Raw genomic sequence first — 12,060 nt, 5'->3', positions numbered from 1 at the left:
CTCTGCTCTGCTCAAGAGTCTTCACCTATACATCCCTCAAATCTCAGACCTCTCAGGAGCACATATTCTATGCTATGTAAAATATTCTAAGATATTTTACAATGAGGGGCACCTGGGTGGCACAGCCAGTTAAGCATCCAACTCTTGGAGCCCACCATCAGGTTCTGTGCTCAGCATGGAGTCTGCTTAAAAGATTCTCTCTCCCTCTGTCCCCCTTTCCCTCTCTCCCAAATAAATCAGTAAGTCTTTAAAAAAATTTTTAAAAATATTTGCAATGACTGGATTCTTCAGCTTCTTTAAATCCAAGCAAAACATCTTCTGATTCAGAAGAGTTCCACCTAAGCCCAGGGACTTCCTCCAAAGCCATGAATCCCTTCAGATTCACAAACAATGCCCAACATTCCCAGCTCTGAGCTCAACACTTAAGAGCTATGATTTGCACAAATGCACCTCCCAGAGGAGCAGGGAGGGGAGGCTACATACAGTGAACATTGCTACCGAGTCATCACACACCTGCTATAGCAGGCATCATCCCCTCCCTGCTCCTTTGCCGGTGGGCCGCCAGCTCTCACTGGAACAGTGTCCACTGAGGGGGACAGCCAGTTTCCATGATTAAACATGCTCCATTACCTTTGTACACATCAATTCACAAAGAATCCAAACAGGTAATTCCGTTGGGCTTGTAATTCTAAGGTTTTAAAATCTGAAGTAGGACTATTGAAAAAAAGAAAAGGAAAAGCAGAAGCATGGCTTAGACAAACTAGACAGCCTCTCATTTGTGTTGACTGACCCCAAATACCAAATGGACAGGAGATGGGGAAGGAATCTGACAAGTAACCCCGGAATTTTAACAGAAATTTTCCATTGATAATGTAGTTACAACAGAGTTATAAGACCAGCAAAGAAAACACCCAGTATCTTAAAGTACTGTCAAACCTGTTTCAAGCTTTGAATTTGATTTGGAAAACCATTATACCACCAGTTCGGAAAATCATCACTTCTGTTTCTCACCTTTTTCCAACTACTGTTTGGTATTATAAACTGTTCCATTGTGAAACCATAATGCAATACACCTCAGTATAGTCACATTTTTCAACATAGTATATAAACTATATAAATAGATAAACACTATATCAAATATACCAAATGAACACAATCCAGTGTTTTGGGTTTTTTTTAAGATTTTATTTATCTATTTGACAGAGAGATAGAGAGCACAAGCAGGGGAAGTGGCAGGCAAAGGGAGAAGCAGGCTCCCCACTGAGCAGGGAGCCCGATGTGGGGCTCGATCCCAGAATCCTGGAATCAATACCTGAGCAGAAAGCAGACTGACTGAGCCACCCAGGCACCCCAAAAATCCAGTGTTCTTATACCAACCAGCAATAAGATAAAGCTGAAGAATTAAAGAGGGGGGAAGCATCAATTTTCTAGTGAAAAGATAAACAAGTTCTTTGAAAATGTCAAGGCCTAAAGTATCTTTCCTTTGTAGAATTCAATTGCTGTTAACAGTTTTAGAAACTTTTTTTTAAATGAAAATGCTTAAGAGTGAAATAAAATTTGAAAGCCCAAGTTTTCTAATAACCTTAACATAAATTATCAAAGATCTTTGTTTTTATTATACACTAAAATAAAATCCTACATTTGTCATACCTTCTTTGCATTACTCTCCAAGTTTCAAAAATGAAATTTTTAGAATTTTGTTTTACTCTGAAAACAGGAAACCTGCCTAGTTCAAGAGAGATTTAGAATATGTACCATCAAGCCTTTACATATACCCTTACATGCACCGCCCCGATCCTCAGGACCACTGTACCAGGTAGAAATCTGTATCCCCATGTTACAGGCAAGGAAACAAAGGATCAGAAAGGTAAAGCACCACCACACCAGGACGCTAAATATGCACCCACAGAAGATCCCAACCAGGTCTCTCCAGTCCTGGTCACTACCTCCTCAGCAAGCTTAACACGAAAAATGACCTTTTAGAAGCTATCTGGTTCACCTTCTTCACTATGGAAATGAGAAGACTTCATAAAGCGAGACGCATTAGCGGTCCTGCAGATACATGCTGGTTGGAATGCAAAGCTGAGGCTAAATAAACTAGGGTTGCAGATGAGTCTGCCTCCAGAGGAGACAACACTGCTCCCTTCTGCACACTAGAGCTCCCTCCCCAAATTCCAGAAGCTAGGCTTGCCTCTCCTCCCACACATGGCAGAGGTTGCTAGAGCCCGCTTCCACCCATGCCTGCTTGTCTCAGCTCCTGACCTTGGGAGGCCTTGGTTTTTGAGCTGAGGAGGCTACAAAGAGCAGTAGAGCAGCTGAGTCTCAGCAAAGGCCCACAACTAGCCCGCCCACACCCAGCCTCTGCACAGCTGGGGGCACGGGCAGGGGCCTGCAAAAGAGCTGGCAGGTGGAATTGTGAGACAAAAGCAAGAGATGCTAAGGAGAAATAATTCTCCACATCACTCTCTTTTCTCTTTATATTTTCATGTTTCATACTCCTTTTGAAAAACTTTTCAGTAGGTTACACTAACATGATGTTTGGGGGGAAGGCCTCCTATGCAAATTATAAGCAAATACAGTCTCTTGTTAACTTCCCCCCCAAATCATTTTTTATGTAGTTCAAAGTCACTCTTCTTGTCCCATTCTCGGTGTCTCATGTGCACATTTCAAACAGTGCTGATTGGAGCTTATCAGAGGGCACTTGGGAAGTTTCCAATACACTGTCTTGGCAAGTGGCCAAAATTAAAATGAATCTTTTTGAGGAAAAAATTTAAAAAGCAAATGACTGTTAGCTGCCATACATTTCTACCATAAAATTATAATTCTTTCTTCTAGTAATAGTCTACTTGAAGTTCTACTTAATGCATGTGGAAACAACTCCTAACCTTCCTGCAGAATTGAAGGTACCTGACAATTCACTTGCAAGATTATGCTTTTAATCTACTGAAGTGGCAAAATTACCCAAGCGGATAATCAATAATGGGCATTAAAACAACTTATCATTATTAAAATTAGGTAGCATTACTTTCCTACAGAGATAAAAAGCAGCTCTCAATTGCTCTGGTGATAATTCTCAAAGTGCCGTGAGAAATAAATGTAGCAATACCTACCCAGGCCTAATGTGAGGCAGGCATGACCCTCAATGCTTGCTTAGTTCCTTTGCTCAAAGAGAAAGGAAGAGAACTGGATAAATTACAGGTAATATAATGTGAAGGGGGCTGGTTTCAGATGATTCAACAACTAGTATCTCAAAGAAATACAGGGACAAAAATATACAATGAGGTGATATTACAGAGCATTCCATTCCACGCTGGTTCCTAAAAACTAATGAAGCCTATGGTAAGGGGGGAAAAAACCTAGGAAAACATAAATTTCTTTCCTTGTTTTAACAAAATACTTCATTTCCCTAGATTTTGCTGAAATTCAGCCAGTATTAATCTATAGCCTGCATTGAGAATAGTCATTTCTTCACCCAAAATATTCAAGGTTGAAATAGAAAGTTAGGTAAGAAAATAAGAAATAAAAACAAGTACTGAACTTTGTAAAAATTGAACCCTACCTTGTATTTCGAAGACAACGTCAGCAAGCATTGGTTTATTAAGGAAAAACTTGAGGGAAGTGTTATAAAACCACAGAGGTTTTCTGGCTTGATAAGTTTTGCAATTCCTTAGACAATTAATCTATAAGGGAAAACAAAAATACAAGTGGAAATGTTGTACAATATGCTCTGTTAATAAATATATAGGTTGGTTAGAGAATTTGGAGAACTGCACTAAATGTCTGAAGAAATAACGATTCCCTCCTCCATGGCACTTGTGCTCCTAGCTGTCATGGGAACTTGCTCTCAAGAATGACATGCTCTCCCTAAGAGGGAGCAGCACGGCTCTGTGTAACATTCTGAGCAGTGAGCGAACTGGCTATGGGAAAACACAGCTCTCTGGCTGAGAAACGTGGGGCCCTGAATCCACCCACATCCCCTTTAGACAATGCTCAACCTCATATGAATGCCTGATAAAATATGTTCACATAAAAAACCTGTTTGCTTTCCCTAACTAAAGAGGTACACACACAAAAATTTGTCATTTTAAAAAACATATATTTTCCCCCATCATATCATGTCCTACTACTTACTAGATCAACATTAAAATACGTGAAAGTAATTAACTGATTCATCTCTGTCTTAATGTACAGTCTTATAATCCTACCCACAGCTGGGATTCCTGGAATCTCTCAAAGGTTGCCTGGATCTCTGCTCCGGAGTTCCAGAGAACCAATTCCATGACTACACCTATCTGTGCTCGCACACAGGCTCACTCTAGGTGGTGGCCCCCCATAATAGTGCCTCTACCTGACTCAGCAGTCTCCAGCCCCCCACTACACCCCACTTAGGCTTTGGTGCTTTGTTTATCCTTCCTGTAATCTTTCAGACATTCCTTTGTTCCAACCCCAGAATTCAAGAGCCAGCCCCTCTTCCCTCCCCCTCCCACCATTTCCCTAGCTGAATCTCAGGACCTCTGCCTGGGTCAGAACTCTGACCTCTGCTTGGCTATCCAGGGAATATGGAAAGCTTCATCCCTAAGAAATAATCAAGCATACAACTGCAGCAGTAAGAATAAATGGCACCTACTCTCCACTCTGGATTAATCCACTCTGGTGGGAAACTAACATCTTTGGTAAGAGGAAAACAAACTATTATCCTTCCTCAAAAGGAGGAAGAAAACACACTCCAGAATGATTTCCATGAGCAAGGCAGAGAAACAAAACAGGATCATACAAATCCTGCTCCTATAAAGCATGTTCTCAGATCCTGTACACAACCTACCTACTTTAATACACATCAAAGGAACTGGTAGAGAGGATTCAGGTGAATGCCACACACAAAGCAGAGCAAGTCAAAAAGCAGCACAGAATTTGAGAATCAGCAAGGGCTTTAGAAATCATCATCTATTCCTCTTCTTACAGAAAGTCCTGAGAAGACTTGCCCAAAGCCAGAAATAATTCATGCCAACTCACAATCTGAATGTACATTTCCTGATTCCTAACTCAGGGTTATAGCTCTGTGTTGTACTCAGTGAATGAGAGAGACCTTTACCCCAGAAAAGCACAGGAAGAAAGCACAGAACTCATCTCTCCTCCTGTACAAAGAAGGGAATTTAGTTCAATATCATGGAATTGTCCAGCCCCAATCCTCTTCCCCAAAAAGAATTCATTTTTTCTCAGTACTCAAAGGAATGACTGCTTAAAATCACACTCAAGGAAAGGCTCAGGTTTAGAACAAGAGGCAACACTTCTGTCTTCCCCATTCATATAAAGGTTATGAATTTTTATGTCATGAATACTATGTAGATGTAGGTCATGTATGGATAGATCGATCGATCGATCATGAATCTGTGTCAACAGATTCCTTTGTCACCCATGCCTTGAATGTGAAGGTCAAAAAGATAGGAATATAGCAGCTTGGACAGAACACTGATATACATGGTGCACATTTTCACCAGTCTATAAACAAGTAATCTAGAGAACTTTCGAAAAACAGAATGCAGGTTTATGCACACAGTTCTACAAAAGCATTATTTAGTTGAATTAGATGGCAAGAGAGCTACCAATCTGCCATGCCCTGGAAAACTGCACAGCTTCTGCATACCTGCTTCCGTGTTAGACTGAAATAAGAAAAGGCTTGCTCTCAATTCCATGTTACTTTGTTCAGTTTTTTTTTCTTAAATAAGTCAGGAATCTTCATTAAAAGCTAGTACCGTTTTAAAATATTAACTTAAAATGTCATTAACTCAGGTTGTAGAATTGACTAAGTCATCTGTATAAAAAAAACTCAAGGAATGATCATTTCTCTTACATTTAACATAAGTCTATATTCTCCTGAGCACTGCACATAGCTTACCTTTTTACCTACTGTAGCCAATTTGTTTAGCACATAATCTGAAATAAGAATACACTGGCTCAAGTGTATAATGTAGTTGTCTCTAAAATGAATAAATTTATTTTTATTTTTATTTTTTTTTAAAGATTTTATTTATTTGAGAGAGAGAATGAGAGAGAGAGAGAGCGGGGGGGGGGGAGAGGATCAGAGGGAGAAACAGCCTCCCTGCTGAGCAGGGAGCCCGATGTGGGACTCGGTCCTGGAACTCCAGGATCATGACCTGAGCCGAAGGCAGTCACTTAACCAACTGAGCCACCCAGGCTCCCAGCAAATTTATTTTTTAAAGCCCTTACAGACTGGACAGTCTAAGGGACTGGAGTTTTAACATGCACACATTTAGGACTGTATACAAAGTCTGTATTTTATAACCTTTGACCTGGTTTATGATTTTATTTTATTTTATTTTATTTTTGACCTGGTTTATAATTTTAAACCTATACGAGATGAGAAATAAATCCTTAACTGTCTAGCTGATCAAACAGATTTCTCAGAACTCTTGAAAAAGGCACACAGAGAAACTGCCTTGCTCTTGAAAACTACTTGGACTTAAATTTGGAGAAGTGAGAAAGCATCCCCTTTAACAAGCTTAACTGGAACTGGATAGATTCAACAGCCCTTCATTCTTGACATAGACTGCATATTCTTGGAGCTATCTAGGGGAATGTTTCAGAAGATGGAATTCACAAATCAACATTTTAAAGACATGACTCACACATATTTTAATTCTTACATGAATTAAAATCTGAGATAGTAAGAAATACGTTTGTGTTTAAAATATTCAAATGGCAAAAATAGACTCAAGGAAAACATATTTCTACACTGTTGACTCTTCTCATGACTCAATATTATTCATTTATCATCGTATATATGTTAAAGTTCAGGGAACATCAAAATAAACTGATTTTCAATAAAGTAATTTACCTTTCCTGGTGTTTTCAAAATACATTTAACTTTCTCAATTACACTTGAAACATCCCCAGAATCTTTCACTTTCTTCCTGATGTCTTCTTCCAATTCTTCCCATTGAAAAGCACCTGTAGACAAATTAATATATGTTAGATTTTTATGTTAAAACAGGAAGTACAAAAGTAAATCTCTCATTAGATAGCACTTTCAGTATTTTCTTTTTTCTTTACCAAATATATATCCTTGTAATTACACTAAAACATTTAAACAGTTCTCACATTTTTAAAAACTCAGTTTGCCTTCCCCTAATGTATTTCTGAAAACCTGAAATCTGCCTCCCTAGACAGCTGTCAACTCTTTATAATAGATGGTCACCTAAAAATGACAGCAACGGCCAGAATATTAGTTGCCATCACAAGTAGTCCTTCCTACACTCAAATTACTTACTTGCCTGGGCTAAGAAGGCAGATATGGTTTTTTTTTTCCTAATTGACTTAAATCATACTAATCCTGGAGGGCAGTGACTACCATCAGGTAGAAGAATGAGCAGTAGGAACAGAATGCATTCAGAAAGTCTCACGCATGATCAGGGTCAGAGAAGGATGTTCAATAGCCATCTCTACAGACCCAACCTGAAGAAGGGAGGTAGATACTGTCCTGATGAGCTATCTGACCACTGCACTGGAGCAAAATCACTGCACCTGGTCCCTCCCTCCCTTTGTCCTCACCCCACCCCACTTCCAAGCTATCTCTTCCCAGGCTCATTTCACGTCTGTCTACACTGTCAGCCCCTTTCCATTGTGTCTTTTTTTTTTTTTTTAAGATTTTACTTATTTATTTGACAGAGAGAGAGACAGCAAGAGAGGAAAGACAAGCAGGGGGAGTGGGAGAGGGAGAAGCAGGCTTCCCGTGGAGCAGGGAGCCCGATGTGGGACTCGATCCCAGGACCCTGGGATCATGACCTGAGCCGAAGGCAGACGCTTAACGACTGAGCCACCCAGGCGCCCCACCTTTCCTCTGTGTCTTACAAAACTGTTTGATGGTCAGCAAAAGTTCTCCTTTCTCCAAGCCCTTCTCTCGCTTGGCTTACCACAGCTTCCCGTATAGCCTACCTGCTCCCCAGTGGCCTTCTCCTCATTGACTCAATCCCGATCCTCAGTGCTGATACGTTTCCAAAAGTACAATTCTGATGATGATATTTGAAGAGATGACCCCTACCTATCCCATGGCTTACAGAAAGTCCTAAAGCCTAAAAATATAATTAACCAAGGTGTAGTGTGGGCGGGTATAATTGGGAGACCCAGGCTCTAGTTCTACCTCTGCCATTAATTACTGGTGTGACTTGAAGCAAGTCCTCTCACCTCTGCATAACTCAAAATCCTTTTCGATCTATCTCTTTCTTCTGATCTTCCCCTTTCTGTATCCAGAACTTTGCCAGATGCCTTCATGGACATCAGGGATGGGGAGAGCACATAACAAACATTACTGAACCAATGAGATCAGGCAATTGCAGCCAGGCTGAGCCAACCAGATCCAAAGCTACTCTGAAGAGTCAAGTGATAGCCCAGAGGCTCTCAGGCGCCATTATAGTTGAGCCCTGTAGCACTGGGCGCTCTATAGAGTATCTTTAAACTTCCCCTCACCTAACCTTCATGATTGCTACAGTGTATCCTGAGGAGAGGGGGCTGGGGAGGGAGAGCCCTGATCTGGGCCATTTGCTACCTCTGTGGTGCAAATACTCGCACCATGGCCACATTCAAGCCACCAACACGACACCACAGAGCACAGAGCTGGGAAGAGAGAAACCCAATAGGCTCTTATAAGCTGGTGCCAACCAGCTCCAGCAGCACCACTGTTTCTTCCTATGACTTCACTGTCAGCTCTCCTCCCTTCTCAAATTCCCAAAGGTTTGCAGTCAAGAAACACCTGGGTTTTTTGTTTTCATTTTTTGGCACTAAGGATTTTTAACTTTAAAGGCACATACTCTTTTCACTATCTGATATTTTCTTTGCATTGTCTCTCCAGAAAATTTCCTATACACACAGAGACATTATGGTCTACATTAAAATGTCATAAGTAAAAGAACCACTGAGAAACCAACAGAACCCACATTAAAAGAATTTTTGCCAGTGATTCTCAACTATAGCTGTGCAGTACATTTACCTGGAGATCCTTCATAAAACACCATCAAGGAGGTATCAGTCCCAGACCAATTAAATTAGGATTTCTGGGGCTGGAGCCCAGACATCATTTTAAAAGCCTCCCAGGGGATTTTAAGGTGCACTGAGTGCTGATCATCACTGCTCTTCCTTCAGACACTTCACCCATGATCAAAACCCAGGATCAGTGGTATGCAGCCAACAGGTATTTTTTCATTGTCTACACTCACACATGTTAAAGGAGAACAGATATTAGCTCTTAAAAATAAATTGTATTAACGAATACCTACACAGTATCTCCATTCAGAATATTATCTGAGAAAGCAAGAATTAAGTTGAAATACATGGGATTAACAGCAGGTAAATGCCTACAGGCCACTCATTTGTCTCAGAATAGACACAAAAGGATCCAATAACTAAAGATGAAAGACCAGTTCATAGGGCACTCTAAGGATTGGGCTGTTCTTATAATTAGAAATGCATGCCAAGTCATCTTTGACATGTTTTGGTCCAAATAAAATAATAATCCTTATACTGGGATTTTCTTTTCCTTTTTTTAATTGTGGTAAAAACATTTAGCATGTGGGGCGCCTGGGTGGCTCAGTCGACTAAGTGTCCAACCCTTGCTTTCGGCTCAGGTCATGATCTCGGGGACTTGGAATCGAGCCCCTGTCAGGCTCTGTGCTCAGCAGGGAGTCTGCTTGAGGATTCTCTCTCTCTCCCTCTAAAATAAACCTTAAAAAAAAAAAGAACATCTAACATGTGATCTATCTTTTTCACAGAATTTTAGGTGTACATTACAGTGTTGTTAACAATAGCCATGATATTGTACAGCAGGTCTCTAGAACTTACTCATCTTGCATAACTGACTGGGATTTTCTATTTAGTTAACTTCTCAGAGCACTGATTGAATTGACTGAGGTTCTTAGGGAGCATGTTATACTCATACATACAAGCTGCACTTTTAGGTAGTGCAGGAAAGAGCATACCACAGAATAATTCCAAGAGCTGGAAGATACTAGGCAAGCTGAAGATGAAAGCTCCTTTCCACATGTTCGTTTACTATGGCGGCATTTCAATAAGGGATGTGAAATTCTAAGGGCCAACTGTCGTATGAAAAGCTCAAAGCAAAATTCTTGAGGCTCTGACATACATTTCAATTCCTGGCCATCTGAAATTGGGTGCATCAGGAATTTGCAAGCATAAAGACTATCAAGTATTATAAGAATGTCACAACTATATGCCAATAAAGGATGACTCGATGAAGACCCACAAACTACTGGCCTCGCTCTTTCTTTGAGGAATAGTCTTTCAGTACTTATACACTATACAGTGTTAGCTGTTACCCAATAGAAAATTAACATACACAAAACACATACTTTTACCGTGTCTATTTATTTAGGAATTTTCATAGGAGAATACTCTGAAACCTTACGTTAACCAGACCATTAAACAGACCCTTCCTAAATATAGGACCTAAACATCCATGGTGACACATATATACAAAATTTCAAATTCCTAAAGATTAAAAAGAAGCATGTTATTTAGAGGAAATTAAGACATTCTTTGAAATTTGGTTTAAAAAAAAAAGTAGGAGATAGACTGAAGATGGTTTTTCAGTCCATGTTTGCTCAGGGCAAATATTCCTGAGCATGCTGTGTCATGGAGTTCTACCTCTGTGTTACTGACCCAACAGACACGAGTACAAACAGCTCCTGTCTTCACTGCCCACCTAACATAACCTGTGGGTAGGCCGGGGCTTCTGTGAAGAAACCACTGCGTAACTGAGTCTTAAAACTTATGCTCAGTTCAAAAGTTTTAAAACGCTCAACAACAGCAGGAAGAAAAAAAGCAAAACAAAAATCCCTTAAGACTGTCGTCTTTACTGAAGTCTCTAAATATATATATATATATTTAAAACTTTAATTTGTTAAAAAATATTTTCTTTTTTTATTTATTGAGAGAGACAGCATAAGCAAGGGTGAGAGGTAGAGAGGGAGGAAGAAGCAGACTCCCTGCTGAGCAGGGAGCCCGACATGGGGCTCCATCCCAGGACCCCAGACATGACCTGAACCAAAGGTCGATGCTTAACTGAGAGAGCCATCCAGATATCCGTGATAAAAAAATATTTTCTAAATAAATGGTAACCTATGCACAAAGACTAGAGGATAAAACAAAACATCAGTAAGTGTTTTGACATCTAAGAGTAGGAATTGGATTGATTTTCTCCTCAACAAATTTTCTCCATTTTTTCACAATTGTCTTTACTGTACAAGTACAGCTTTAATATCTTTTTAAACATAATTTAAACACAATGTGGGGCGCCTGGGTGGCTCAGTCGTTAAGCGTCTGCCTCCGGCTCAGGTCATGATCCCAAGGTCCTGGGATCGAGCCCCGTATTGGGCTCCCGGCTCAGCGGGGAGCCTGCTTCTCCCTCTCCCACTCCCCCTGCTTGTGTTCCTGCTCTCCTGTGTCTCTCTCTATAACAAATAAATAAATAGAAACCTTAAAAAAAAAAAAAGAATAAACACAATGTAACTTTTGTTTGAGTCTGAGGTTATACTCTATAAATACAGAATAAGTAATAGGTACCTGCTAAAGCATTTATTTTCCCTTTTCCTCAAAGCACTGGGGTCTCCCTGCAGCCCCAGGTCAATGGCCTGTGGCCCAGCTCTTCCCTGACACCACCTCTTCTCTGGGTCTTGACATACAAGGAGAGAATGAACAGAGCAGAAATGCAACAGCTCAGTGTCAGGTTAGGAAGCCTGTGCTCTGAACCACTCAAGGGCTTGTAGCAAGCTCTCCATGCTATGATGTTCCTCTGCCTCTAACTGCTCTTCCCGGGCTCACAAAGCAGCCACTTGCCCAACCCTCCGGCAGCGGCTACCACAGGGCAGCAACAACTCCAGCTCCGAACAGCTCACAGCAGTAAGACTTGCAGCTGACCCCATTTTGACTCTGTGCCCTGAGACTGATAGGCCAGGTCCCTCCCCTGGGCCTCTGGACTGAATGCCAGGCTCTTATCCCCCTGTCCGTGGCCAGTACGTGGTTATTCCCAGA

The 12,060-nt window shown here is 40.8% G+C and overlaps 1 protein-coding gene across 1 annotated transcript in view; it reads right to left on the bottom strand.

Moving 5' to 3' along the window:
• Nucleotides 1-12,060, bottom strand: part of RHOBTB3 (Rho related BTB domain containing 3) — a 54,805-nt gene that overhangs the window by 16,984 nt on the left and 25,761 nt on the right. The window contains exons 7-8 of the mRNA XM_025866804.2: nt 6,857-6,969; nt 3,560-3,680 (exon numbers count right to left, since the gene is read on the bottom strand). Coding sequence (XP_025722589.1) covers nt 3,560-3,680; nt 6,857-6,969 — 234 coding nt within the window. The remainder of the gene's footprint in view (nt 1-3,559; nt 3,681-6,856; nt 6,970-12,060) is intronic.

Source organism: Callorhinus ursinus, unplaced genomic scaffold, assembly GCF_003265705.2.
Source record: "Callorhinus ursinus isolate GAN/ISIS: 27379988/994484 unplaced genomic scaffold, GSC_fseal_2.0 scaffold3, whole genome shotgun sequence".
NCBI classification, from domain to species: domain Eukaryota; kingdom Metazoa; phylum Chordata; class Mammalia; order Carnivora; family Otariidae; genus Callorhinus; species Callorhinus ursinus.
Note: the sequence above shows the minus strand (reverse complement) of the source record. Positions and strands in the feature narration are given on the sequence as shown.